Source organism: Stegastes partitus, unplaced genomic scaffold, assembly GCF_000690725.1.
Source record: "Stegastes partitus isolate 25-593 unplaced genomic scaffold, Stegastes_partitus-1.0.2 Scaffold539, whole genome shotgun sequence".
In the NCBI taxonomy this organism is placed as follows: Eukaryota; Metazoa; Chordata; class Actinopteri; family Pomacentridae; genus Stegastes; species Stegastes partitus.
In genome coordinates this window covers 11,095-37,608 of record NW_007578270.1, presented here as the reverse complement: position 1 = coordinate 37,608, position 26,514 = coordinate 11,095, and the positions used below count along the sequence as shown (strand labels likewise).

General features: G+C 46.0%; 1 protein-coding gene across 1 annotated transcript; it reads left to right on the top strand.

The window, feature by feature from the left end:
- The first annotated feature begins 937 nt into the window (after positions 1 to 937).
- Positions 938 to 25,535, top strand: lmtk2 (lemur tyrosine kinase 2). Its single transcript, XM_008288034.1, has 14 exons — positions 938 to 1,419; positions 7,637 to 7,770; positions 7,927 to 8,080; positions 8,597 to 8,673; positions 9,018 to 9,136; positions 9,436 to 9,523; positions 13,014 to 13,144; positions 16,063 to 16,147; positions 17,044 to 17,165; positions 18,236 to 18,385; positions 18,485 to 21,542; positions 21,629 to 21,761; positions 21,842 to 22,096; positions 23,430 to 25,535. Exons 1-14 carry the CDS (start codon positions 1,317 to 1,319, stop codon positions 23,456 to 23,458), a joined length of 4,638 nt encoding a protein of 1,545 aa, XP_008286256.1. The 5' UTR covers positions 938 to 1,316; the 3' UTR covers positions 23,459 to 25,535.
- The last annotated feature ends 979 nt before the right edge of the window (positions 25,536 to 26,514 follow it).

The following is a 26,514-nucleotide window of genomic DNA, read 5'->3' as shown; positions in this document are numbered from 1 at the left end:
TTAGCTATTGTTCAAGCAGTTTTTTGCTCAGTTCACGCCATCATTTTGTGCAGTAGCCTGTCATTTGTGTTTTTGGCTGCAGAAAGCACCAGATTTTACTGTGTTCAGTTGTTTTTTGGAAAAACAGTACTCTACCGTTGGCATTTGTCTGCATTTTACAGTCATTTATAGCAGTGTAATGCAGAAGCAGCATAGGTAGTAAATGTAAAACCTGTCAGTAGAAAGCTGAAACATGATGAGAAACTTAAAGTGTTGTTAATGATAGTAGCACTTCTGTCTGCTAAGTGTAAATATCTACCATATTCTAAGGCTATTTATAACAAATGTGAAACAACTTGTCATCAAATAGTACCACATGGTGATTCATAATTCCCCTAATGTTGGATCAAACTACAAACATCATCAATGATTTACCGTTATTTCAGGAAAATGATTATTGTGATCGAAATAGGGTTTAATGTTGTTTTTATGGTTATTTAACAACGGAGGTACCAAGTTTTCCAGTGGATCTGACGAAGTGCAGCATCCACATCAAGTCCCCTAGAAAAAAAAAAGAAGTAAAGCTACAAGAAACAGACGCGGATGCTGCTGCAGGTAGCATCAGTTCACCGCTCATGCACCCCGTCCGGCTATAAAATGTGTAGTTTATGGTTGACCCTGAGTCGGAAATAAACCTTTTATACAGACAGGTCGTCTTTCATAATCGGTCTTATGTTCCTCACATGTTCGGCGAGTGACTGGATGTGAGAAGCTTTCTGCAGCTCTGATACAAACCACTGGACATGCATGACTGATAATAAAGCTCGAAGCCGATTGGCCGAGAGAGTTGAGCTAGCAGGTATCCTTCGCTGTGATTGGTCCAAGTGTTTGTCAATCATGTGAAGTTTTACGCCTCATTCCGCGATGTGACGTTGTACAGGAACATGGCGCTTCGGAGGAGAGGTGTATCATGATAGTCAGAGCTATCGATCAAATACCCCGTAGCTGCTAATCTAGAACCCGTCAGGGAGCATCCAGCAGAGATGGCGGGCCGCGGGAGGTGATCGCCGCTTCGGTCTCCATGGACAACAGACGTCTACATTCATAGCGCCGTTTGCTGTCGTCAGCTGAAACTGTTAGCATCGAGATGCTAGCCGAAGCTAGTTAGCCGACGAATAGCAAGTCGCTAAACAGACAGAAGATATGCGTGTTTATGCAGCTCACAGCGGCGTTAAACTGACTGTCAATGGTTAAAACACGATATTTAGCATCGACTCAGCCGCTAATTTAGGACAACCATTTCAGGGAGCTAACACTTGGTTGGCTAAGCTAGCAGGATGGAGAGCCGCCGTGGATGTGTGTTGTTGCTGGCCACTGGGCTTTTTCTGTCGGCGTTCTGGCTGTCTGAAGGTGCCCCTTTTCAGTATCCCCACAAACCAGGTGAGATAACTGACTGCAGGTTCGTACACGGTTCATTCATTGTTGGGTCATTCATCTGATGTCAGGAATAAACACACCGACCTGTTAGCTAACGTTTGCTGGGATGACTAGCTGATGCTAACAAACAGCTAAAGGCTAACAACACAGCAGCTCGTCACCAGGAGGACTGTCGGCACTGAGGGGTTTGATTTCACAGTGAACAGGATGATGGACAAAACCTTTAAAAGTGATAGTAACTGAAAGTGATGGCATGATCCAATTAAGCAGCAACCTGCTTAACTCAACATATTCTGACTGTCCTCAGTTATTCATTAACGTCATCTAGTTTGATTGTGATTAATGTTTAACACCAGGTAGCAGTGAGTTAATGTGGTAGAGCTGAGTGTACCTGCAGGCAGGTACAGGGAAGGGCTTGGTCTGGTCACTGACATATAACCAAGTTTACAGCACAATAGATGGATGTTGACCTACCAGCATGGAAAAGCTGTTTGTGGTTGTGAGGTGACCCTTGAGCGTCCGCTGATGTTGATCACAGTGTCACATGTAACCTACATGCAGGTGTGTGATTTATTATTGCAGTGGATTCAGGACAGACGGCTTATCAGATGTGTCTGGTGTGAGATGCATCAAAGAAAGGTCACTCAGAAGAACATTAGTTGAAAACAACTTAGTTTTAACTGCCAGGTGGTTCAGTGGGTAGCACTCTCGCCTCACAGCTAGAAGGTCGCCGGTTGGCGTCCCATTGAGGACACCCGGGATCTTTCTGCGTGGAGTCTCCATGTTCTCCCCGTGCAGCGTGGGTTCTCTCCGGGTTCTCCGGCTTCCTCCCACAGTCCAGAAACATGTTGAGGTTAATTGGTGATTGTAAATTGTCCGTAGGTGTGAATGTGAGTGTGCTTGGTTGTCTGTCTCTAAGTGTAGCCCTGTGATAGACTGGTTACCTGTCCAGGTGAACCTGCCTTCACCCTGAGTCAGCTGGGATAGACTCCAGCCCCCCATGACCCTAGTGAGGATGAAGGTGTAGAGATGATGGTTGGATGTTTTCCTTGGGTAGCAATGTAATGTTTCATATTTGATCTATTGATAACAAATGCAAAACAGTCGGTGCTTACAGCTTCGTCAATACTCTGACAAAAGCAGGAATTTCAAGATTTCACAATAATCATCAGGTTTTTAGTAGATCAATCAGTTGTAAAGATAATCGTTGGTTGTGAGGTGCCTCCATCCTCTTGGAGGCTCAGTCTGTGGTCTAGCATGCTTCACTGTGAGACATGATATGATGCAGATGTAGACGTGCTGTAGTAAGGGTTGGTAATGTGTAACCACGGCACATTCCAATCTTATCAGCATCAGTCAATGATTAGCAGCAGCAGCGTTGTTTGCTTTATCATAACACAGTATACAGGAAGGTAATGGTGCAATCATAGGCCACTTTTATGCTTTTATTACATAGCAACCAGTCCTTTGCCCCACTTATGTCGTCTACATTTACCTGTGCGTACAAATGGGGTCCAATAACTCTTAATTTGCTCTAGTTCTGATTTAAGTTGAGACTGTGGATGAGTTCACACAAATAAGAATATCTCCTGGGTTGGTCACCTGCAAAACCAGTTTTCAGGTAACAAAAGTGTATTCTGAGGCTGTCGGCGTGTTGGCTGTAGTGAATAGCCAGGTGATACTGGCATGTTTGGTCTCTTTAGTCCAGGTGGACATTGGCCTTAACCTTCCTCTACACACCTCAGTGACTCGGTTACTACCACCACAGCCTGCTGGCATTACGTGTTGCAAACCAGTTAATCTTTTATGTTTCTGTCAGTGGTGAGGCTCCATCGTTTTTGGTTACAGGCTTGTCTGTGTTGTTTGATATTGTTTTACCAGTTTATCATTGAAAACAACAGAAACCCAATCTTGTATAAAAGGAGCCTGAGAAAAGAAAAATGTCCACCAGTAAAGACTGATAAGGGAACCCGGGCTGTCCTCATTTGATTGATAAAGATCGCTGCAGATTCATTTTAGACAAGCCCTCACACATCAGCCACACAATGCCACTCTCCGTCCTGTACATAACTGAAAGCACAGACATCCACTGTTGGATGAAATTTGCGAAAATGGGTCAGCTCCTCTTCTGTGTGAATGCCTACTGAAATATGCAGTGCAACCGAAATAAGACGTGGCAGCTCCCTGCCGTATTGGACCCAAAAACCAGTTGAGTCATTTGGTAGGGCCTGCCAAGTCATAATATGAACCCATGACTCAAGTAAAGCCTAACTGAGGAGAGCTGGTCCCATGTAGCGCTGCCGTGACCCGGCTCCTGGTCTTCCTATCTGACGGCTGCTGCTGCCTCTCTGGGAGTCCTGCACCGCCTGGAACCCTGCTGCTCCGCTCAAACCGACAGAGCGTGTTTGTGTCAAAAAGCTGGCTGCAATTACAGCCAAACAGTTTTTTTTCACATGATTGTTGTGAAATTAAGCTTTGGCACTGCTGAGGCCGTTTGAAATTCCCTTTGAACGATTATTCCTGCCACTGCTGGATGCTCGTTTTGTAAGCTGTAGCTGTGGAAGGAGGAAGTGTTTGGTGAAAAATAGACACAAACACATGACGTCTTTTGGAGCTGACTGGAACAGAGCTGATAAGTTTATCATTAGCTCGCTTTTGATTTAATGCTGTTGGAAACTCTTGCCATCCGCTGCACATTATGGAACGTTTGTATTTCATGTTAGGATGATCTTATTCAGCAGTGTGATAATGGCTTGACATGTGTCTGGTTTCTCTCAATCCCTCTTCAGTGGCATCGTGGGAAACCCCAGTCAGGGGGTTCCCTGTCTGGTGTGGGACTGTGATGATACCCAGCTGGGTGTGGTGGTGCTGGGAGGACTGGGCTGGACACGGTGATGTCAGCAGACTGCCAGATGCATGTCGTAGATGTTCTTAGTTCTTAATTTTCAGGGAAGTTTGCCTTCGCTACCTGCAGGGCATCCTGTCATCAGTGCAACGGATGCTCTTTAGATTCAGCTGGGAGTGCCGGGCCATCACTCTGTCTGGGTCACCACAGTTTGTTCTTCTGTTTCTGCAGAGACACGGTTCCTCCTATCAGCCCCCTGTATGGTCTGTCTGCATGCTCGGTGTAGTGCATCCTGTCCGTTGTGTAGTTCGCTTTTCAACAAGCATAAGAGTACAATATTTAGGTATTGGGTCGTCTGGATCCTTTATCTGGCACACTACAGACATTTTTTGTTTTATGTATGAGGCGGCTTCTTTTATAAAGAGAAATTCTTTGTCCTATTCTTCATTCAAATTTCATGCACTCTGTGGTTGTGATTGATGCTCGTTGTAGGGATTGAGTCCGGCTGGGCTGTGTTGTGTTTCACTTCTTCGCCTGCCGCCTATATCTGAACCACAAAAGAGAAGTGGAGCCTTCAGACTTAGCAAGGTCCCTTCACCTTTCTCCTGATGATAAATCACAAAGTAAGAAATGCTTAAATTGAACAGCTTCAAGTACACACGGCCATTTATAGCTACACATCCACTGGGCCAGTGTCTTGACTATGGGCCTATTTAATCTTTAATTCGTCTTCTCATCAATATTTCACTGCAGACAGTTTCTCTATTGCAGTATTTAGCACAGAGGAGAGGTTTGTGGAAAGAATCCTGTAGAAACAGCCATCAGTTACTACTCACGGTGGCCTTGGTGATGCCGCTGATTTAAACACATCGCAGTATATATCGTCTGATGTTCCTAGAAAGTTCCATTTTGCTGAGGATGATTCAGAGTTGTAATGGCACACAGCCTTCAGTGGTAGTTTGTCAGGTGTGGCAGCTTTGGAGACACAGATCAGGATTTGGGAAAACACGAGGTAATGAGTGCACAGCGGCAGAGTGCAGGACGACTTTTATTTTGATCATAACTAAAGAGAACGGATTAAGCAATCTTTTCTATTTTTGTCGGCGATGGCTCGGTGTGCTGTGACAGACTTGAAATGAATCTCAATCATGGCTGACACTTGGTTCATATCTGACGTTCCCCTGGGGCTCAAAGTGGTGGCTGCTCAATCCGACCGTCTGGATGCAGCCCAGCTCCGTCTGACCGGGCCTGGCCAGCAGTACGATCACTGCTCAGCTCGTGCTTCACCCTTGTTTTTAGCTTGTATTTTTATTTATACACGTTTTTTTGGGTGGCAGGCTAATTAATTCAGCTCCACCCAGGACCTTTGTTTCTGGGTGGAGGGTGTGGCTGAAGTCAGAAACCTGCCACCCATGAAGCAATATGGCCACTGACTCATGTTGAGCCAGAGGAATGTGTTTACTGGAGACCAGCTGCATTCACACTCGCTTTTCAGGTAGTTTCAAGAAAGTTCTGTTCAAATGAATGAAATGCAGAAACAGTTGGCGAACAGTGAAATTAGAAACAACAGGCATCACCTGATGTTCAGTATGACAGAAATGCCCTCTTCTGTGTTCCTGCCAGTGTTAGTATCAGCACACATAGTTCATGCACATTTAAATAACTCTCTGTATGTTTTCAGAATGCATGAGTATAGAATAAATTTCTCAAAAGAGTTGCTAAGGACGCTGCAGATTATATACCTGTTAAAGCTTTACAGATCTTATCATAAATGTAAATTATTGGTGACATCGGTATTGTGGAAAAGACTATATAGGAGGTTAAAAGATACCAAAGAATGACGGTTTATAACATTGTGAGCCCATTCTGTCAGCACACACCGTTCACAACATCACCAATCCTAGTTTATTGTGGAAGGAATGCCAAAACGGAAAATGTCATCTTTTAATTTATCTGATATTTGTTTTCTCTTCGAGGTAATATATTATTGTTATTCTATTATTCTATCTTGTTTCTCATTTATTCCAAAGCGGCTCAGACTGTTTGTGCTGCCGTCACACTCGCTACCTGGTGTGAAAACACGAGACGCCGAGGTGTGGGTTTGTAGTCGGGATGCATTCAGAGCACAACTTCATCTGACAGAAATTGGCAGCTGAGCAGAAGGAGGCTCAGTAGGTGAATATTCTCCCTCTAGCAGACAGGATGTACCTGAGAAGCTACAAGCAGTGGGAGACAGAACGTACACAGGAGGGAGAAGGAGAAGGAGACAGATTCTCACCACTCTTTCAGGAGACGCTCGCTCGCTGTCATCCGTCATGCCCCGCTGGGATGTAATGTAGTGTGCTGACATTATGGGTCCATTTACGCTTTGAAAGGCAGTGGGAATTAAAAAAATCAAACAAATGCATTCATTATTATCTGCAAGAGGAAAAAAAAACGTTAATTATTGTTCAAGCCAAATGTAGTAAGAAATGTTGACTTCTTCCTGATCACACAGTGGCTGTAACGACGAGGGAGTCGGAGGCCAGTTTCAATCCTTTCAGATGAACAGCGACGTTTGGGAAATAAAGCGTACATGTGGTGAAAGAACAGACAGATCACTGAGAGCTTACAGGCAGAATATACCTTTTCTTTATTCAGCTGATCAAAATATGGTGTACCCTTCTTTTCATATATGAATGTTATGGACTAGATTCAGCCTCTTTACTATTTTGTGTGCAAAACAGTCTTCGGTAAAAGATGTTGCAGCGAACTGGAAAACTCTGGTCGTGTAAACGTGGGCTGGCATTAGCGTAGTGAGTGAGCAGCAGCTGAGCAGCACAGTGAGTGGGCTGCGAGGCTGCTGTCAGCCCTGACACTTGAACTGCTGGGCCAGCAGCATCCTCTCCAGCCGACCCACACCTGCTGTCACCGCGGGTGCACCATCAGCGGCTAATTGGCCGGTGGACACCCCCACAACTGCCTCTCTGAACGGCTGACAAAGGATAGAGGTTGGGTGGTCTGGTCTGAGGAGTCCGTTATTGTCACGTCATGTTTGCAGAAATCGTAAGACGCGCTGCTCTTGAACAGTGATTGTATGTGCTGCAGCCTGGCGCTTCTTCCCTCTGCAGTGGAGCTGCAATGAGCTGAGGATTGTGAGAGCACTGTGGAGTTTATTTTAGTTTTCAAGCTTAAATGTACCTTTGTTGTGGGTGGATTTAGAAGAAGAGCCAGCACACCCCTCAAGTGCTGTATTACTGTCAGAAGCACTTATATTTATGCCTCTAACTCACCACAGCTGTCAGGCGCCCTCTTTTATTCTCCCCCAAATTATTTTAGTCACAGACATAAACGTGAATGACTCAGCACTTTTTCTGTCTGTTGTTGTGCTTTCAGGTGCGAGTGCAGGGGACGCGGTGTCTGTGTCGCTGTACCTGTCCCTGGTGGTGTCCCTGGCGGTGCTGGTGGCCCTGGTGGTGCTGCTGGTGAACTGTGTGACCTGCTGTAAGGAGAGGGAGATCAACTTCAAGGTGAGAGTCGTGGACAGCCTCACCTGCTGCCGCTGGCTGGAGGGGCTGTAATTGAATGTAGTGACTGAAGGCTGGCGCTGTGATATCATGTGATGTATCAAGGCAGGCCTGTTTTGATCTCTGTAATATCCCACTTTCGATTTTCTGTTGCTGTAGGAGTTTGAAGACCACTTTGATGATGAGATCGACTTCACGCCGCCAGCAGAGGACACGCCGTCTATGCAGTCGCCAGCTGAGGTGTACACCCTCGCTGTGTCCCCCGTGGCCCTGCCCGGACCCCCACACCTCCAACCCCCCGCCCGCCTCACAGGTTCATTTACCACGACGTGTGCACAGTACAGTGAATACCACATATGGCACATACAGATACAGCTGAGGCATCAATCACGGTTTTGATCAGCTGGTTCAGTCTGTTGTCAGAGGTGCCATTTTTGTCTGTCCCTGTCTCTTCAGCATCTATTTTTATAATTCTAAAATTACAAATCTAAATATGCAAACCTTTTAAACCTAGAAATCTGGAGGATTGTGTGGAAGAAGGATGAGTAACCTTTTATAGTTTGCATTGTAACTGGAGCAGTGCAGTTGTACCATCTGATAACGTTCTGTTTGGTCAAATCTCTGTGAAACACTTTTGTGAACACTTTCTTTGGAGATCAAAATTGATATCCCGATTCCAGCGCAGTGAACGAATTGTCAGCTGATCGGGTCCAGCCCTACTCTGTAGGTTTTAGTTTGCGGATTTAAATAAGTCAGCAGTTCAGATGTACCCTCTAAACAGTCAGTTAGGACAGTCTTCATCAATGTTGTTCTGTGTTTGGTGTCACAGACGGATCCACAGGCTTCCAGGTAGCACGTCACAGTCTGAGCTACATCCAGGAGATCGGCAACGGCTGGTTTGGACAGGTGAGGCTGTCTGTCTTCATGTCTGGCATCGTCCCAAATATCCAAACAGGAAATGTTAAGTTAGGGCAATGCTTGATTTAACCAGAGGATGTTTTAAATGTTTTATACTCTGAGTCTGTAGTGGAAGGTTTAGACACAGACTGGTTTTTACTGACTATTCTGCATTTATTGTAGTTAAGTAAATACACGTTTCCACAAGTGATCCTCAGCCTGCACAGTGGACTCCACATCACATGTTATGCATTTGTCCTCAGGTTTTGAACACATCTTGACATCTTTATCAGAGATGTGTGTGTTGTTTGATTGCTTCTTGTTTGGTCTGAAGTGTTGTTTTGTCTGGTCAGGTCCTTCTGAGTGAAATCTACACAGACCCGGGTGGAACCAGAGTGGTGGTGAAGGAGCTAAAGGCTAATGCAAGTGCCAAGGAACAGAATGACTTCCTGCAGCAGGGGGATCCGTACAGGTGAACACAGACGTTTCTCTTTAAGCTCTATAACCCCTCTATTGTTTTGCATTGATTATTCAGGGGCTGGTGGGTTGACCTCGTTCAGATGTGACTGTGGAAGGATGTGCACACAGTGAATGTGGTAAAAATAAAATAGCCCTATGACATCACTGTGGTGTCAGCAGCACCCTCTACCTTCCTTCTTGCATATTGCATCAGACTTAATCTCCTCTGAGTCTATGTGAGTGTTTTTAAAGCTTTTCGTGAGCCCTAATTACCGTTAAATCACCAGCTTGTTGTTGTTGTTTCGTCCTCAGAGTGCTGCAGCACCCAAACATCCTCCAGTGCCTCGGACAGTGTGTCGAGGCTATCCCCTTCCTGCTCGTTTTTGAGTACTGTGAAATGGTGAGTTACCGCATGCTCCATGTGCAGACGAACAAAGAGTAGTTCTGTGCTCATGAGAAATAAATTGGCCTAATCTGACATGTAGAAGGAAGCATTGCTCTTTTCTCCATTTAACAAACAGCCTTTGTGGTCAGTAATTGAGAGATTTTTGCACTTCCTCATTTAGAAGTCTGAGATTTAGCTCTTGTCAGCTTCTTGAAGCCACATATTTACGGGGCAGGACCTCTTTAAAAGCTGTCCATCAGGCTCACATAGGCGACCCTCCTTATAGACCATCTGGACTGGAGGCTTACTCTCAGTCCCAAATTAGCTCTTCCATTTATCTTAACGTATCGAAGTGACTCAGACTCCATCACTGATTTATTCCCTGTTTCTCTTTATCTATTCTGGGGGGGCCATGCTAGAGGGGAGCTCCCTTCCCTCCCTCCAGCCGGTGTCGCATAGCTACTCTAAGCTTGGGACTTCTCACATTCCCACCTCGCCCAGTAAAGCAACAGGCTCCATTTACGCTCCTCTGGTGTCAGCTCCACCAGTTGCTGTTTGTGCATTTTTATGACCGGCACCTTGTGTTTGTTGGAGGCTTTTCAGTGCAGTCTAAAGTAAACTAGGCTATTCCAAAGGAAACCAAAGGGGTTCCCCGTGAAGAATGCAAGAAAACCCCCAAAATAAACGCCACATCGGTGTCTGATTGGTTTTAATTAGTGAGTCTAAAGAGGACAAACCTCCACTATGACGTCTGGTTGTATTGGAGGGAAACTCCACATTCAACTGGTGCATTTAAATCCTCATATTCTGTTGAATACTACTGGCTTGAGTGCAAATGCAGCCTGGTAGCACAGAAGATGTTAATTTATGGTGACTAAAATAAATGCTGCTCGGGTGACACAATCGCTCTGAGTTATTACGTGTCCACCTTGCTTCCCGTTTCTGTGACCTGCTAACACGTCCAGCCCAGTCCAGCCGAACTCGTCTTGCCAGACGTTGCGTAACTTTGTTGGGCTCGGGTATTGTCAGCTCCCCAGACCTGGCAGGTGTCCTGGCATTGTGGTCTTTCCCAGCCAGTTCGAGTAAGGCCTCTGACAGGACATGGAAATGAGTCAAGGTGAATGACTTATCGCAAGTGTGTGCGAGTCATTAGGGAGGATAGCGTGATGAAGAGCACGACCTGTTTGTCCGAGGTGATAATGTGTGAGGGTAACACAACTGAGTGATGTCTATGCTTGTTATCCCTCGCTGGATAAAGGTTTTTTAGGACTTCATCCAACTGGGATCTTGCCTTACACAATATGCGTTTCCTTTCTTTCAATGAGCAAAGTTCAGTTTGCTCTGCTTGCTCATAATGTTTGAAAGCGGCACAGTGATTCAGTCCGTATTAAGGTAAAAGATGACTGGGCCGTGGCTTCCGTCCACTGGAGGCCGTGTCAATCATATTCAAGATGTGGAAACATGAAACGCGACACTGCAGCTGCACGGTGGACAAAGTGAATCCCAAAAAGCCGATATACTGTGACGTTCCCCGTGACAGCCTGTTGATTGATGCCGGTTTTTCCGTGCTGTATCACCCGTGCTGGGTAACCCTGACTCAAAGCATTTTAGACATCGAAATACATCCAGCAACTGGTGCGGGGGCCACAGAATGTCACATACCGTAGTGAGTGACAGCCTGAAATGCGTGGATCTTCTGCCCGGTGCCCGAACAGGAACTCAGTCAGACCTCCTGCTTCAGACCAGAGCCAGCTGACTTTTGAAAGTCGTTGATCTCGTTCATTTATTGCGGTTGTTACAAGAATCCGTTGCTCTTTATGTTATTGTCTTGGCATTTCCAGGCTATACGTTCCTGACTGTGGCGTGTCCTGAAGCACGCTGAGCAGCAGTTGTAGACGGTAGTCCACCTTATGGCTAAAGCTGCCCTTATGTGGTGGGTGTCCTGTTGGTTTCTGTAGGCTAACTGGCCTTTTCGGGATCTTCTTTATTGATCTTTATTGAGCTGATTTAACACAGACTCTTTGGTCACGCATTTATTCCCACTCACTGTATTTACTACAGTCAGATGTCCATTAGTCACGTTTAAAATAGATTAATGAGTTTGGTATTTCATAATGCCTCCTTGGTGTGGTGGTGGCTGAGCTAGACGTGAGTCTTTGTGCTGGAAACTTGCCACATTCTTGTTATCCATGGACCAGACACAGACCTAATTGTTTTTCACAGTTAATGTTGTTTCATTAACAGCCTGGATCTCCCCCCGGAACCCAAACCTGATCACCTGCTGCACAAATGTCTTCACAAATGAAGACAGCCACGCAGTATCACTTACCATACATTGAATATAGCTCTTCAGCGAAGACTCCTTCTCAGAGCTGAGTGGGTTTGTGTGTGTGTGTGTGTGTGTGTGTGTATGCAGAGGTGAATGTGGATGAAGCAAACAAATAGTGCTTACATAAGACGGCTGATCTAAGCTGCTTGTAGAGAAATAGCTCAGGGAAAAGTAAAGCCTTTGTAAAAGCACACACTGGGTTGTAATTCTCAGGAGCTGCATGTGACTTGACATTTTTAACAGCCTCATGTTCAGTATGTTCCTAGGAGCTCACTCCTGAGGGGACTCTGCTGGCTGATCGGGAACCTCCTTCACACATAACACAGTTTTATTTTACACACTCAGGACATCAGATTTAAAGAGCAGTCTTTTGAAATGTCCATCATTTGTAGCTAAATGCATTACAGTGAACATTGTTTTCACCAAACTGTGGTGGAATTTCAGGAAGGTGCTCAGTACAGTGTACAGTTGGTGCGCCGCAGTGTGTTGGGTTTTGGGGAGTGATGTCCACAGGTGTCCAGACAGTCCCAGCCAATCGCAGGCTGTGAACCTACACACAGCTGAGACCCTGTTGTTCAATTCAAATTTATAGTCTGCCGGGATTCATTCCAACCACAAAGACTCCTGTAGGTCTGATCTGAACACGGCTCTTTGTTTCAGTTTCACTTTGCGGCTGCAGCGACGTCACACTGGCCAGCTATCAGAACACCTTCTGGCGTTGTGCTTCCTGTATCACTGTTCACCTCTATAAGTCTCTGTTTGTTCATTACGTCGAGGTGTAATTCATATGTAAACTCCTTTGACCTGCGTTCCTCATGAGACCTTTTCTCCTGTTTACTCACAAACTCTGAAGCCCAGTTGGAAGCGTGCACAGTTAATTTCACGGATCTGAGCTGTAAGCTCTTATTTATAAATCCCTGTGACACAGCATAGAGGTTCCATTAAACGGGGTTACCCTTATTTGGTTCTCTCCCATCAGTGGTGAGAAGTGCTGAGAGGACAGAACAGGAGTGTCTGCTGCCCCTGTGTGGCCATCTCTGCACATTGCACTTAATTAGGATCTCTTGTTAAATTCCTCCTATTGCTATAAAACAACTAATGCTCTGCCGGATGTTTGACTGTCATGTTTGATGCTGACGAGCTAACGAAGCGCTGTGTGTTTGTGTGTCTCTGCAGGGCGATCTGCGGGGCTACCTGTCTCAGCAGGATTGGATGTTCAGGAACGCTGAGTTGCTGCAGCTGCAGAGGATGGCCTGTGAAATTGCTGCTGGTGTCACTCACCTTCACAAACACAACTTCCTGCACAGGTAGCACTTCAGAAGTGCAATACTCGAGCAAGCGCACAGAGTTTTGACCCACTAAGCTAAGCACTGTGTTTTTTCTCAGCACTCAATACAGCTGCTGCAGAAATGTCTCCACGGTTCTGTTGAGGTCGATGCATACTCATTGGTCCTTGTACAACTGAACTGCATCCTCAAGTTGAATCATTTAAAGGAAAATGTTGCTTCTGTCTCATTCACTTGGACTGCTTTTGTCTAGTTCTACATAGTTAATGTTACATGGGACTTTTGTAAAGTTTTAAACATGTGGCTCAAGTTCCATACACTCTAAATATCAGCACACTAAGATTACATCCTGTTCTGCCTGTAGAGGACGGATATGACCATCTTAAACGTATTTTTTCATGGCAAATCACAGACCAATAGTAATATCAGTCTGTATGTATGTGTGATGCCAGTACGCAGCCTTAAACATTGTATGAAGTGATTGTAAAGGCAAGAGGTCAACTGTCAGCTTCACTTCAGTGCTGACTGTCCAACCAGTCTCAGGAGTACCAGTGTTCTCCAAAAAAGGTGTGTACAGCGGAGAGGCTGCGTTTCATTTTCATTTTTACCCCAGCCAGTCCTGGATGTCTGGCCAGCAGCCAGCGGGGGTACAGGGGGTGTCGGGAACTCGGGGCTTGGGGGTAACATACGATGCTCAGCTCATCAGCTCTATTTTGCATGCTCAGAATAAGCTCAGAGGGCTCCAATTACACAGCTCCCATGCATTGCCACAGTGTCAGCTGTCCGCTGCCAGAAGGATATGATGATTCTGCTCTTTGCATGTAAAAGGATAGCCTCATATTGGGCGTTGTGTTTTAATCCTTGTTACAACTCAAAGAGAGTTCGACAAGCTGCCCTCTATGTGGACTAATTTAATTTATGATCGTAAAAATATTTCTGTGGCACTTTTAACCGCAAAAAAAAAAAAAATCCAAAAAACAGTTACGCCATCTGACAGACACATGCTGGCAGAAACGTACGAGAGGCTGCCGGTGGTGCAGCGCCGCAGACACAAAACCCTCCAGGCCAGAGCCATGTGGGCGCATGTCCAAGGCTGAGGCTTCACAGTGAGAACGGGCCAGAACAACTGAACCCAGGCTGCACTGTATGAATGACTGTGTTCTGATTAAAACACTCTGGGAGAAGGTGTCCTTTAGGGCGTCGATTAATCGTATGTCTTGGTGTGTTCACAGCACAAGTGTTTCTCAGTTAATAGGAGCTTTTCAACCAAAACCAAGAACTGCTCTGATCAGTTTGCAGAAGCTTATGCTCAGTTACATTATAGTACTCAAACAGAAAGGCATTTGTTCCTGTAGTGCACATTATTCCACTCAGTTCCCTGCTGTTGCTGCACGTTTTGTCTTTTATCTGTCTGTAGATGTGTGTAAAAGTCTCATGACTGTGGAGGGAAAAACTGGTTGTGAAAGTGGCCTGACATTGCTTCTGGAAACACCAGCTCTTCACTACAGAAGAATAGAATAGAATAGAATAGAATAGAATAGAACTTTATTGATCCCTTTGGTGCAAACCTCAGGGAAATGGTTGAACTTCTCTGGTTAATTCAGTCACTCACTCTAAAATCAGCACATCTCCCCTCGGTGCCTCATCACATTACGGGCTTTGACAGGTTTTATTAATAGTTGTGTCTTAACGTTTCCTCAAATGCACGTTAACATGTTTAAATGTAAAACTCTGATTAAAAGCTCAGTCAGGTTTTTCACTGTGCTTTTATTCACTACATGATATATATTTACATATTTAAATGATTTTTCTGTCTTGGATACTTATTCCAGCTTCACTTCTCTCTTGAAGTTGAGATTAAATCGGTGTCAGAAGAGCCGCTGTTCAAGACGCCTTTCATTCATATTCATGCTAATTATTAGTCCGATGTTTGCTCAGAAATCAAAACCTGTCACACGATAGATTAACCGTGTGTGTTTGGATGTTTAGTTGTTAATATTAATATGTAACGGCTTGAAGTTGGTCCACCACACGGGACGCTTTTCCTCTCAAGGTCTGTTTTACCAAGTATAAGAATGAAAGTTAAAAAAATTAAAGCTATATAAGTCAGATCAGGCCCAGAAGGCGTTAGCTAGAACTCTGTGCTGGAATCACTGCAGCAACATATTAGCCTTGTAGGGTGAACATGCTGGACCTGTTTCCCGCTCGCTGTGTTACTGTATGTCGGCCGTCAGCCAGCAGCAGAGGACAGGGGAGTTTAAAATACATCTCCATTTATCTTCCAGGGGTTTCAGTGGCTCTGACAGTAGCTGGGTTGTGTGCACGCAAGAATACTAGCGTCAGCAGTGGTTGTCATTGGGCGGGTGAAAAGGACTTGGAGCTTGTGCACAGGGAATGCCGCGGGGCTGAAGGGAAACCAAAGCCTGCCTCTTCATCCGCTGTGAATGGACTACCATATGTCGCCTTAATGAGCAGACAGAGCCTCGGAGCTTGTTACGGCCTCCCTTGGCAGACCAACAAAAACTTTGCATAGCCTGTGTTTCCCTCTAGAAACTGCACCCTGCTGCTGTATGCACGAAGCAGGAATAACCGGCGTATGAGTCCTGCTGTAATGTGAAGAGCAGAGAAAATGACAAGGCCTCTGAGCTGATTCCCTGTAGATACCCAAATCCTCCTTGCCTGTCCACCCTCTTCGTTGTTGTTGTTGTTGTATATTAAACCTGGTGTGTTAAGGTTGATTATATGTGCCTTAACCTCTGCTTTAACTTACACACAGATGACAAAGCACAGGCTGAGCACAGCTAGCAACAACGAGTATCCGCTAAATGTTTTCTTTACAGCGATGATCACAAACTTCCCCAGGATTTCAGAATCTGTGAGTGATTTAGTAGCTTGTTAAATATCTAATCCCCTCATTGTGTGATGTCTTTGTCTCGTAGTGATCTGGCTCTGAGGAACTGCTACCTGACGGCAGATCTTACAGTCAAAGTGGGAGACTATGGCATCGGACCCTACAGATACAAGGTGAGAACAAACCTAATGTCAGATTCTCCATCCCTGTGATCACCTGTAAGCTGTTGGGGACGGTTGTATTAAACTGAACGTGAGCCGACCAGACTTGTAGCAGGTTGTGATTAAAAAATAACAAGCAGAGGTTTACCATCGTTTGTACTGTGCACACTCCTACTAAAACTTCATGAAGCCACTACGGCGTTATGTTTTACAGGTGAGCACACTGAAATCATCTCAAGGGATTCACCTGACTTCATTCATTTGTTTAGAGTCCGTTGCTGTGAACAGACCAGTGTGTTGTCCTGATGACCTAGTTGTCTGAGACACGATGACTGTAGGGTCATCGGTTCAGTTTGGGAACTTTAAATGTTCATCCTTTTTTCTACTCACAGTTATGTTTCCTTCTTGAGACAGTTAGAACTCCTCTGCTTTATTTCCCTGATTCATACGTCCAGTGTGCTGCCTTTAGGTCACAGTGAAAGTCTCCCACATGACCGGACAGAAACTAGATGTTTTTCATCAGAGGCCGTTCAGGTGTTTCCTCTGATCAACTTTATATTTCACAGAAGAATTAAGGGCGTCCTGCGGTGTAACGCGACACGCTGCATATGTCCTAAGGCGGCTCTCTCTGCTGCATTCCTTAAATACTGCTGATGTGTCAGTTTGGCTGTCTGAATTTAATACTCCCAAGATAAGGTCACCCAGTGAGTCTATTTCTGTAAAGAAAGGGGGAGGCAACATGAGAGTGCACTGCCGCAATGAGAGCTAACAAACACACACATTTCTCCTGTTGTTTTTTTTACTGGGTCGTGTTTCTTCAGTTATTCGCAGCGTTTCTTGTTGAGTTTGGAAAAGTTGTGGGAAAGTATAAAGCATCATGTCTGACGTCCTCCTTTGTGTGACGACAGGAGGATTACATCATCACAGAGGATGATGTGTTCGCGCCCCTGCGCTGGCTGGCTCCTGAGCTGGTGGGCGAACGTCATGGGGGAGTGATTACGATGGAGCAGACCAAGCCCAGCAATGTGTGGTAGGAGCTCAGATGTTTTTAAAAACCCTCAACACACTAAGTGAGCCTGGACCTGATCCAGATACATAGATATGAAGCGACACTCTGGAATCAGAAGGGAAGACTTTGAACATCATTTAAGAATGACACAGTGTGAGGTACAGTCTCTAACAAACGTATCAGACCTCCACCCAGTGTCAGGTCTACGCCACAGCGGCCCTAAATTAACAGCACTGGTAATTACCTGAATCATCTCTTATGTATCTGTAGTGGTTCATACACCAGCATGTAGAAGACATTTAACCCAAATGATGTTTTAAATGATATGATATTATTATTATTGTTATCAGGGAATTTTCAAATTCACTGTTTTACAAAGAAACAGAAAGAATACTAAAGCCCATTATTATTTCTGGATTCAGTTGTCAGATTATAGTTATTTACTGGCATTCCTGAACAGAAACAGTCGCTTTAGTGGTTGAATGTGATGCTTGATTCAATTCTGACGTCTCAGAGAAGCCCAGTGGCTCAGATCTGGGAATAAAAAGATGGATTCAGTTCGAATTCCTCATTTCTGTTCAAAATGGTAAAACATGGAGAGCTGAGTGGCATTAAAGCCCTTCATGATGCTGGACGGTCTATAAATATAGACAGTGCTTCAGCTGGTCTAATACAGCGTATGTTGAATATTCTAGGTACAGTTGTGCCGTGCTGTAACTGAACTATACGTGGGTCGTATATGAGGAGTAAAACAAAACAAGATGTAGCAGTAGATGGCTCTGCAGTACGCCTCTAGACAGTCTGGCTGATATTCAAGAGGGGAAATAGACTGTGACACAGCCTTCACGAATGATTGCCCAAGTGCTTTCCAGTCAGACTGCAGCGTTGCATCAGGTAGTTCTCTTTACAATAATCTGGTTTCCCCCTGATCAGAACACGTTGTGGTCCAGACAGCTCCCTTTATGTTCAGATTTTAGGACCAGTGTGCTTCACCTGAACATTGTTTTTACAAGACATCAAGGCCGTTTTCTGACCTTTCAGTGCGTCCTGTTGTTAAACACAGCATCTGTTTCATCCTCCCTTGCCTGCAGGGCCTTGGGGGTCACACTGTGGGAGCTCTTCGAGAACACTGCTCAGCCATACCCACATCTGTCCGACCGGGAGGTTCTCAATCACGTCATCAAGGAGCAACAGGTCAAGCTGTTTAAGCCGCAGCTGGAGCTCCCGTACTCTGACAGATGGTGCGTCTCATTGTAGTGAGCAGCAAGTTAGTGGCATTGTTGAAATTTGAATTATTCAGCTGTTAAAAATGCGTTTCTTCTGTTTCCCCGTACCTTCAGGTACGAGGTCTTGCAGTTCTGCTGGCTGTCCCCAGACAAGCGGGCCACAGCAGAGGAAGTGCACCGTCTGCTCATCTATCTGCGCATGCAAGGCCAGAAGGACATAGAAGAAGACTTTGAGCAGCGCTGGGATGCTCTGAAGCCCAACCCCTCCACTCGGCAGACCACTGTCAGCCATTCCTCCTTCCCAATCCTGGAGCAGTTTGCTGATGACGCCCTGCGACAAGAGATCGATGAAGTCCTGACTGTCACCGAAACAAGCAAAGGGCTCAGCTTTGAGTATGTGTGGGAGGCGGCCAAACACGACCACTACGATGGCAACCACGGGCGCTCCGGGATGGACACCACGCTGAACTACCACAGCATGTTCTTCCCTGTTTCCAGTGAAGACATCCAGGCCCATTTCCCTGATCCTTTGACCAGAGCAGCAGGGGCAGAAAGTGGCAACACTCCTTCAGGAATTCCTGGGATTGTTCCAGTGTTTGATGCACAGAAGCCATCCAATGGGAATGAATATTATATCCAGCTAGAAGAACAGGGGGAGAGCACTGTTGGGGACGATGGCAATAGAGGACAAGACATGGGCTTTAGCTCAAGCCGCCAAGACTTTGTTGTTCTCCAAGATGTCCGTCTGGATGAGTCGAGTACAGATGCCGACTTTTTCCACCAAAGTATTGACTCCAAGGATTCATATTTACCAGACAGCCACATCTGGTCGTCTCTGGAGAACGACAGTCCATATCACACGAATATTTTCAACGAAGGGGGGTCCAGGCAGGACGACTCTCCCTCCTGGAGACAAGGTTTTATGGAGCTTCCAGAGCGTAACGGGAACCCTTTCCATGAAAGTGGCCCTGTTGAGGTCCAGGAGGGGAACAGAGATGAGAGCTATGGGGATTCTTTTTTAGGGGAGGCCACTCACCCGGCCGTGTCTGTGGAAGTGATGGGGGAGAACACAGACGTAAAGAGGCTTCTGACTACTGAAAAGCTTGCTGATAACTTTATGTTTCTCAGAGACCAGAGTCTGATGAAAGAGGGCTCCAGTTTCTCAAGTCTACACCAGAATTTTCTTTTACCTGGCATAGTCCACGAACCTGAAGACGCATTCAAAATGAATTCTTGGAACAACCTTGAGAATTCAGGCAGCTTAAACACAGCAGATGCTTATTTACAACCTGCAGCAAGTAGCACATCTTCAAGACATGAACTTTTAGATTCTCCAAGCACCAGCTTGGGGGAGTTATACCTGGTAGGAAACGAAACACTGGTGCCTTCCATTACAGTGGTCTCAGAAGACAACACAAGCAATCAGCTGCCAGTTAGAAATAGTTCTTCCACCGAAGACCTTGGTCTGCTGCAATCCTCGGACAGAGGTGTGGACTCTGGTTTTGATTCTACCTCAGAGAGGCTCGAGGTTCTGATTAGTCACGCTGATGGCCACGCCCCTGCTTTCTCTGACAGTGCCACGACAGACTCAATGTGCACAGATGCCAAAATTCCCAACCTTGAAGATGACCTTGGAACCTCAAAGGATAGTGCTCAGACGATAAGAAGTGAAATCCCTGAAAACCCACAAGCTCCAGTGTTGTCTTCAGACAACGGACACAGTGAAGACCTAACGAGTAACGATCTGCTGAGCGAGCTGATTGAAGACGCAGACATAGAACTGGAGACCACGCTGTCTGATCACGAGGAGGCTTTTATGGACACTAACGGGCGTCCTGTTGTCAGATCTTCTCTCCTGGTATCTGGTCCATCTTTGGACCAGATCAGCCAGGACAGTTTACTGGAGGACAGTATGTCCACCACGGTTCCAACTGTGGACAACTCGGCTGAAACCCCAGATTCTCTAGACTCTCTGGACATACACCGGCTCGGAGAACAAGGACTGGAGCTGAATGCTCAGGTAGCCCAGCACAAACTCCAGCCTCCATACAAGATCTCTGACAGCGGGTATGAGACGGAGAACCTGGAGTCTCCTGAGTGGAACTCTCAGCAAACTGTCAACGACTGCTCCCCAGTAAAGAATGGCTTGAGTGTTACCAAAGAAGAAGACACAGAAGAGCTCACAGCTGCAACCAGCCTGGTTCCACCAAAAATCATCATCTCAGAAGTGGAGGGTGTGCCGGATGCTCAGAGCGAGGAACCCAGTGAGGACCAGCAGCCAGCTGATGTAGCTCCTCCTGAGGAACCACTGATGGGCAGTAATTACAGAGACTCTGCCTACTTCTCTGACAATGAGTCAGAACCTGAGAAGAAGTCTGAAGAAGCAGCTGCGGGAAGTTCTGTCGAAGTCACGTGGTTGAGGAACTCTGCTGATCTGGTCCAAGGGGCGTCTGGAGGTCCAGCACTGCAAGTTTACAAGGAAAAAGATATCGATTCTTTATTCTCTCAGCAAGAGTCTTCTGTATCTGCTGAAGCACAGCCTGCTGCTGGAGAAACACCTGATGCTCATGTTGGGGACACACATCCAGAAGTGGATTCAGAACTCACACAGAACCGTGAGACTGAGGCGGCAGAGTCTATCAACAGCCATATCGAAGATGGAAATAAACCAGAGCTTTTCAAGGACGCAACATTTCTGGAGCAGTCAGAAGATCTGACACCCTCAACAGCTGCTCCTGCTGCCCCATCAGAACCAGCTCCAGGGAGCGCAGTCCACGCTAAACTAGTCAGGACTTACGCCAGCGACGGTCATAAAATAAAGGAGCCGGATGTGGAGGGCCGGTACCTGGGGAGGCGGGATGGTTCCGGTCTGGATGGACAGGAGGACGACGTGGACGCAGACGAGGAGGATGAGAACAGCGACGACTCTGACGACGACATCCGAGCGTACCAGATGCACAGCTCCAGCTCTGAGAGCGAGGACGAGGCGGTGCACACGGTGCCGCTGATCATCTCAGACGACAGCAGCGCCAAGAACCTGAAGAGCTTATTGAAGCCCACAGCGCTGAACATTGAGGCTTCATCGTCGCCGTTTTCAACGAGGGGCGGCGCAGACAACTCCAGAAGAGCCGTGTCCTTCTTCGACGATGTCACCGTCTACCTGTTTGACCAGGTAAAGGAATAGCATGGTTTAGTTTCTGTCATAAGAACTGTTTCAGAGGTGTGGCCTCTCGCTAACTCTGATGCTCTGTGATGCAGGAGACTCCCACTAAGGAGCTGGGCGACCACTCCTCAGGCTCCAACAGTCAGGTGCCAGAGTTCAGCAGCCCCGTGCCCACTGCCAGCTACCTGAACCGCTTCACCAACTCTGAGAGCTCAACAGATGAAGAAGGTGATCCTGAAGTCCACCAGCAGCAGCTGAAGATGTCTGCTGCTGTTAGATGTCCTGACCAATGTGTTAAACTCTTACAGGTGGTGGTTTTGAGTGGGACGATGACTTCTCCTCCCCTTCACCTGCATTCCTGTCCAAGGCGGATAAAGCCCCGGTGTCTAAGGCCATGTCCTCCTCTGCAGCGTCGTCCTTCTCCTCTCCGGCTCCTGCAGTAGGACGAGTGCTGGAGCCCAGCTGGAGCAGCTCCTCCAGCTACTCGCGCTTCTCCATCTCACCGGCCAGCATCGCCAGCTTCTCGCTGACACACCTCACCGACTCTGACATCGAACAAGGAGGCAAGTAACACCAAAGGCTGCATGAACTGGTCAAGGAAAAATAATGATAGGAAAGACGATTAATACCCCTGTAACGTCTGTACAGTAGGGCTGAAACAATTCCTCGAATATTTTGATTACTGAAATGCCTCGAGGCTTCGTTTAATCCACGATATGCTGTCGGATGTCGGCCGTGTTCCGCCCGGACGGTTATGTTTGTTGCACAGTGCGCTCACTCCCGCTTCTGATGCTGTAGCGAGCGGCCAGACACGAAAACGGTGAGCAGCAGCGAGTAACCGGCAGAGAAAACCACGTATTACTATTAAACTAAGTTATAATAACTAAAATTAAATATACTTTTATCCAATTACTCGATTAATCGCCAGAATAATCGTTCGAATACTTGATCAATAAAATAGTGGATAGCTGCAACTGCTGTACAGTAAATAGGAAGATTTGTCTCTCAGGTGATTAGCGTAGCTTAGCTTGGCTTAGCTTAGCATTTGGGGAAGACCCTGCTAGTTGCCTGACAGCACCGAGGACAGGAAGCTGTTGCACCAGTGGAAGAAATAAATTGGGCGAGAATCACTCGAAACATGTGCTGCTGCACTTCAAATCAGGCAAAGGTGTTGATAATGAGGCCTTCCAGGTGCTGCTCCTGGAAGTTTCTCACCTGCCGAGCTGCAACCAAATAACCAGCCAGGTTCTGTAAACAAGGAAGCTGGTCCAGACACGTGTGTTGCTGTCACGTTCACATACTGTGGTGATGATGTTTACTGCAGTGTGAAGCAGAAGGATGGCTAGCAGTAGAGACAGCTTACATATCTCTTTTGTCCAATATATTAAAGTTTTGATGCCACAAAGCATTTAAAAACAAACAAAAAAAACAAAGTTGAATTTCTTTGACTTTGTACATAAATTTTAAAAAACCCAGAATCAACACTTGTAGCCTTCACCAGTGTGTCCTCAGGTGTCAGGGACCGTCTGAAACATGCCTACCAGATGTTTGTGCTGACATCTGCTAACTGATAGCTGTGAACACAACCTGCAGTTCAACCAAGAAGTCCTCCGGCTTGTGTCACGCCACTGATGGCTTCTGGGTTGTTTCGTGTTTCTTGTTGTTCTTCTGCAAACTGTTCATGTCTGACACGTTTTAACCAGGACTTGTAGGATGGAGGGATGCTGAGTCAGTCTTCCTGTTTGTAGCTGAGATTTGGTCGTTTTTTTTTCACCAAAGAAACCAAAAGTCACACGTGGTTAGTTCAAGGACTGTTGGAACTCTGACAGTTTAGTTTTAGTCATCTGTGCTAAAAGACATGATTAAACTTACATCTTCCTCTTTTGTCCACACCAGGAAGCAGTGAAGACGGAGAAAAGGACTAGTGCGCTAACCGAAGCGACCGTTGATCGTCACGCCACTGAGATACGAAGCTAAACTCGTGCTCTTTGAATCGACTGAATACGGACAGATGACGAAAACTGTGGATGCTTCTCTCAGGCAGAACTGTTCTCGGTGGGTTTGACCACCAGAGCAAAGACTGTAAACTGACTTTCAGCAAATAAGACGGACGAGGCCCAGTCTGAGCCGCTCCACCTCTCCAGCTCCACCCGTGTGTGATCTTCAGTTCAGTGCAATTACAATTTGGAAAAAAGAAAAAAAAAGAAACAAAACCGTGCGAGCTTCTAAATGTTTGCTTTAAAGACTCATCATGCGTGTTCCAGGTGTTTGGCTGCTTCTTTTCAGTGTGTGTCCAAGTGCACTCCTTTTCCAGGACTTTTGCTTCACCAAAAAACTCAAAAGTTAAAAAAGAAAACACTTTATGTTCTGAGTTCAACACGCTGGCCGAGCAAACGTGTCACTACAGCCAAACAGCAGTCGGCTCTGGTTCACCAGACCTGAACCTGAAGCTTCATCTGTAACATTCTTAATTTCTCTCCTTCATGTTGTGCGATTATTTCAGTGGTTGCCTTTTTTGTTTTTTGTAACTTCATGTTGAGTTTAATCACAGTCTCCTACTGGGAGAGAAACTGCGTGTGGAATCCTTCTGTAGCAGCATTTAGACAGAGATGGTTGGCTGTGGAGGCACCATGTATGCATGGGATGATCAGAAGACGTACAATCCCTCATCTGCAGGGGCGACACACTCGATGTTCCTTTGTCTATGTGTGGAAGGAACATTCACAGTAAGCTGAGTCTTATTTTTGAGACGAGGATAATCGTCCTCCCAGGGCGCTCCAACTGTAAGACAGTTGTGAGGACAAACTGAAAAACAAGTTGTTGATTTTGTAAAGCTTTATTTTATCCTCTGACGTGTGCAGGACGTTGCTGGGAGGGTTCGGCCGCCCCGTGGTGCCCGGTCATGCTGTAAAGACAGCTGCACTCCTCTTATCACTACAAAACTTCAAATCAGGCGTTGAGCAGGATTGTGTTTAAAAAAGAAAAAAAAAAGAAAAGAAAAGTGGGAGATTTTATTTTTAAATGTCAGGATGAAGAAGACGTCTCGAGCTGTCTGTAAACAAATGTGCAATGAATTGAATGAATTAGTTTGATTGGTTGGTGGACGACCCGGTGGTGGATCTCCGGTACCGTGCAGGGACTCTAAGCGTCACACGAACTCACTACTAGAACAAAACCACTGCTGCTTTTATAAACTTGAGTGTCATGGACAGAGTTGTTTGCCTTTTTTGTTTTGTTTTTTTAAACTTTGTGTCAAACAGATTTCCCTCTGAAACGACGTCTGTCCGGCTGCAGTCGAGCATTTCATGGTACGGTCGGAGGCCGTACGGCGTCTGGACGGGGCGTGTCCTGATCAGTTCCTGTACAGAAGCAGAACGGTCACAGATCAAGACGTGTTCGTGTACAGCTTTAAATCAGTCATCTGGAACTGTAGCTTATACAGTTACTGTTTGGATCTTTTCATTGACTCAGACTCAGATGTTGTGTCTCTGAGCAGCTGTACCTCCCCTGCAGTAGATAGGAGTCCATCTCACCGCCCCAACAGAACCACTGTATGTTGAAACCAGCAGCCTGTGCTTCAGTTAAACTTGAACATCTATTTAAGGAAGTCTCGTTTTATTTGACTACAGTATACATTTGCTTAATCTTGCACATTTGAGAAATGTAACTTAATGTTGAACTGTACTGATGTATATAAATGTTGATTATTTTTCTTTTGTTTCGGTCTGTAAATGGGAACTGATGTAACTGAGTTCTAGGTATGAGGTTTCATTTTGTTAACTTAAAGCTGAGTTAAATCAGAGGAACATATCATCACAGTCATCAGCTTCAAGCAGTTAAATTAAAAACACAAGAGCAGATGTGGATTCATTCTGTCCTTTAAACTTGTAGATTTTAAAAAAATATTTTTACTTCATATTGATCATGCTTAGTGTAATTGAATGAAATGTTTATAATTACACTGTTTAATATGAAAATAAATGCAAATGAACTTCTAATGAAGGTTTGGGTCTGGCGTGGCGTTCTTCAGTGCACATCATGGACGTGTTGGCATGTTTGGTGTCTGTCCAGATGTGTTGCAGGAAAGAAAAGAACGCAGAGCTGAAGGATGTGAACGCAGTTACCGTGGTGACAAGGAACCAGGAGGAGACTCATCTGGACCAGAACATCCAGCGCTCTGGGCCGGTCGGAGGGAGTCTCATGAGGCTTCAGGTCTTTTTCTGTCGACCTTTCTGCCTTTATGTGACATCCACCCATCATCTCTACACCTTCATCCTCACTAGTGTGGTGGGGGGCGGAGCCTATCCCAGCTGACTCAGGGTGAAGGCAGGTTCACCTGGACAGGTAACCAGTCTATCACAGGGCTACACTTAGAGACAGACAACCAAGCACACTCACATTCACACCTACGGACAATTTACAATCACCAATTAACCTCAGCATGTTTCTGGACTGTGGGAGGAAGCCGGAGAACCCGGAGAGAACCCACGCTGCACGGGGAGAACATGGAGACTCCACGCAGAAAGATCCCGGGTGTCCTCACCGGGACGCCAACCGGCGACCTTCTGGCTGTGAGGCCACGGTGCTACCGTGCAGTCCCACAGTTAAACCTGAGATGAATAATATTTAAAGTCAGATTTGGATGGATGAGGTTTTAATAGGACGGACACTAGGACCCAGTGGAGGTAGAAGCGCCTTACCTGTTAAAGCAGGTAGCACAGGTAACCAGTCAGCTTCATTCTAACTCATATTGATCTGTGTTTTCACATGTCATTACAAGAGCTGGTTTTCTGTTGTTACTTCCACAAAGTGCTGGTTGTTTTTAATTTATTTTCTGTTCAGGTGTTTTTAGCGCCGCTGGCTGCAGGAGAGGAGCTCACCTGTTGATTTGTGGTGATGTGACTCCAGGTTGGCTGTGGTGGCAGGAAAAAAGGTTCTCATTCTGGATGTAGTTCTGGTTATTTGCTGCAGGTTGACTCAC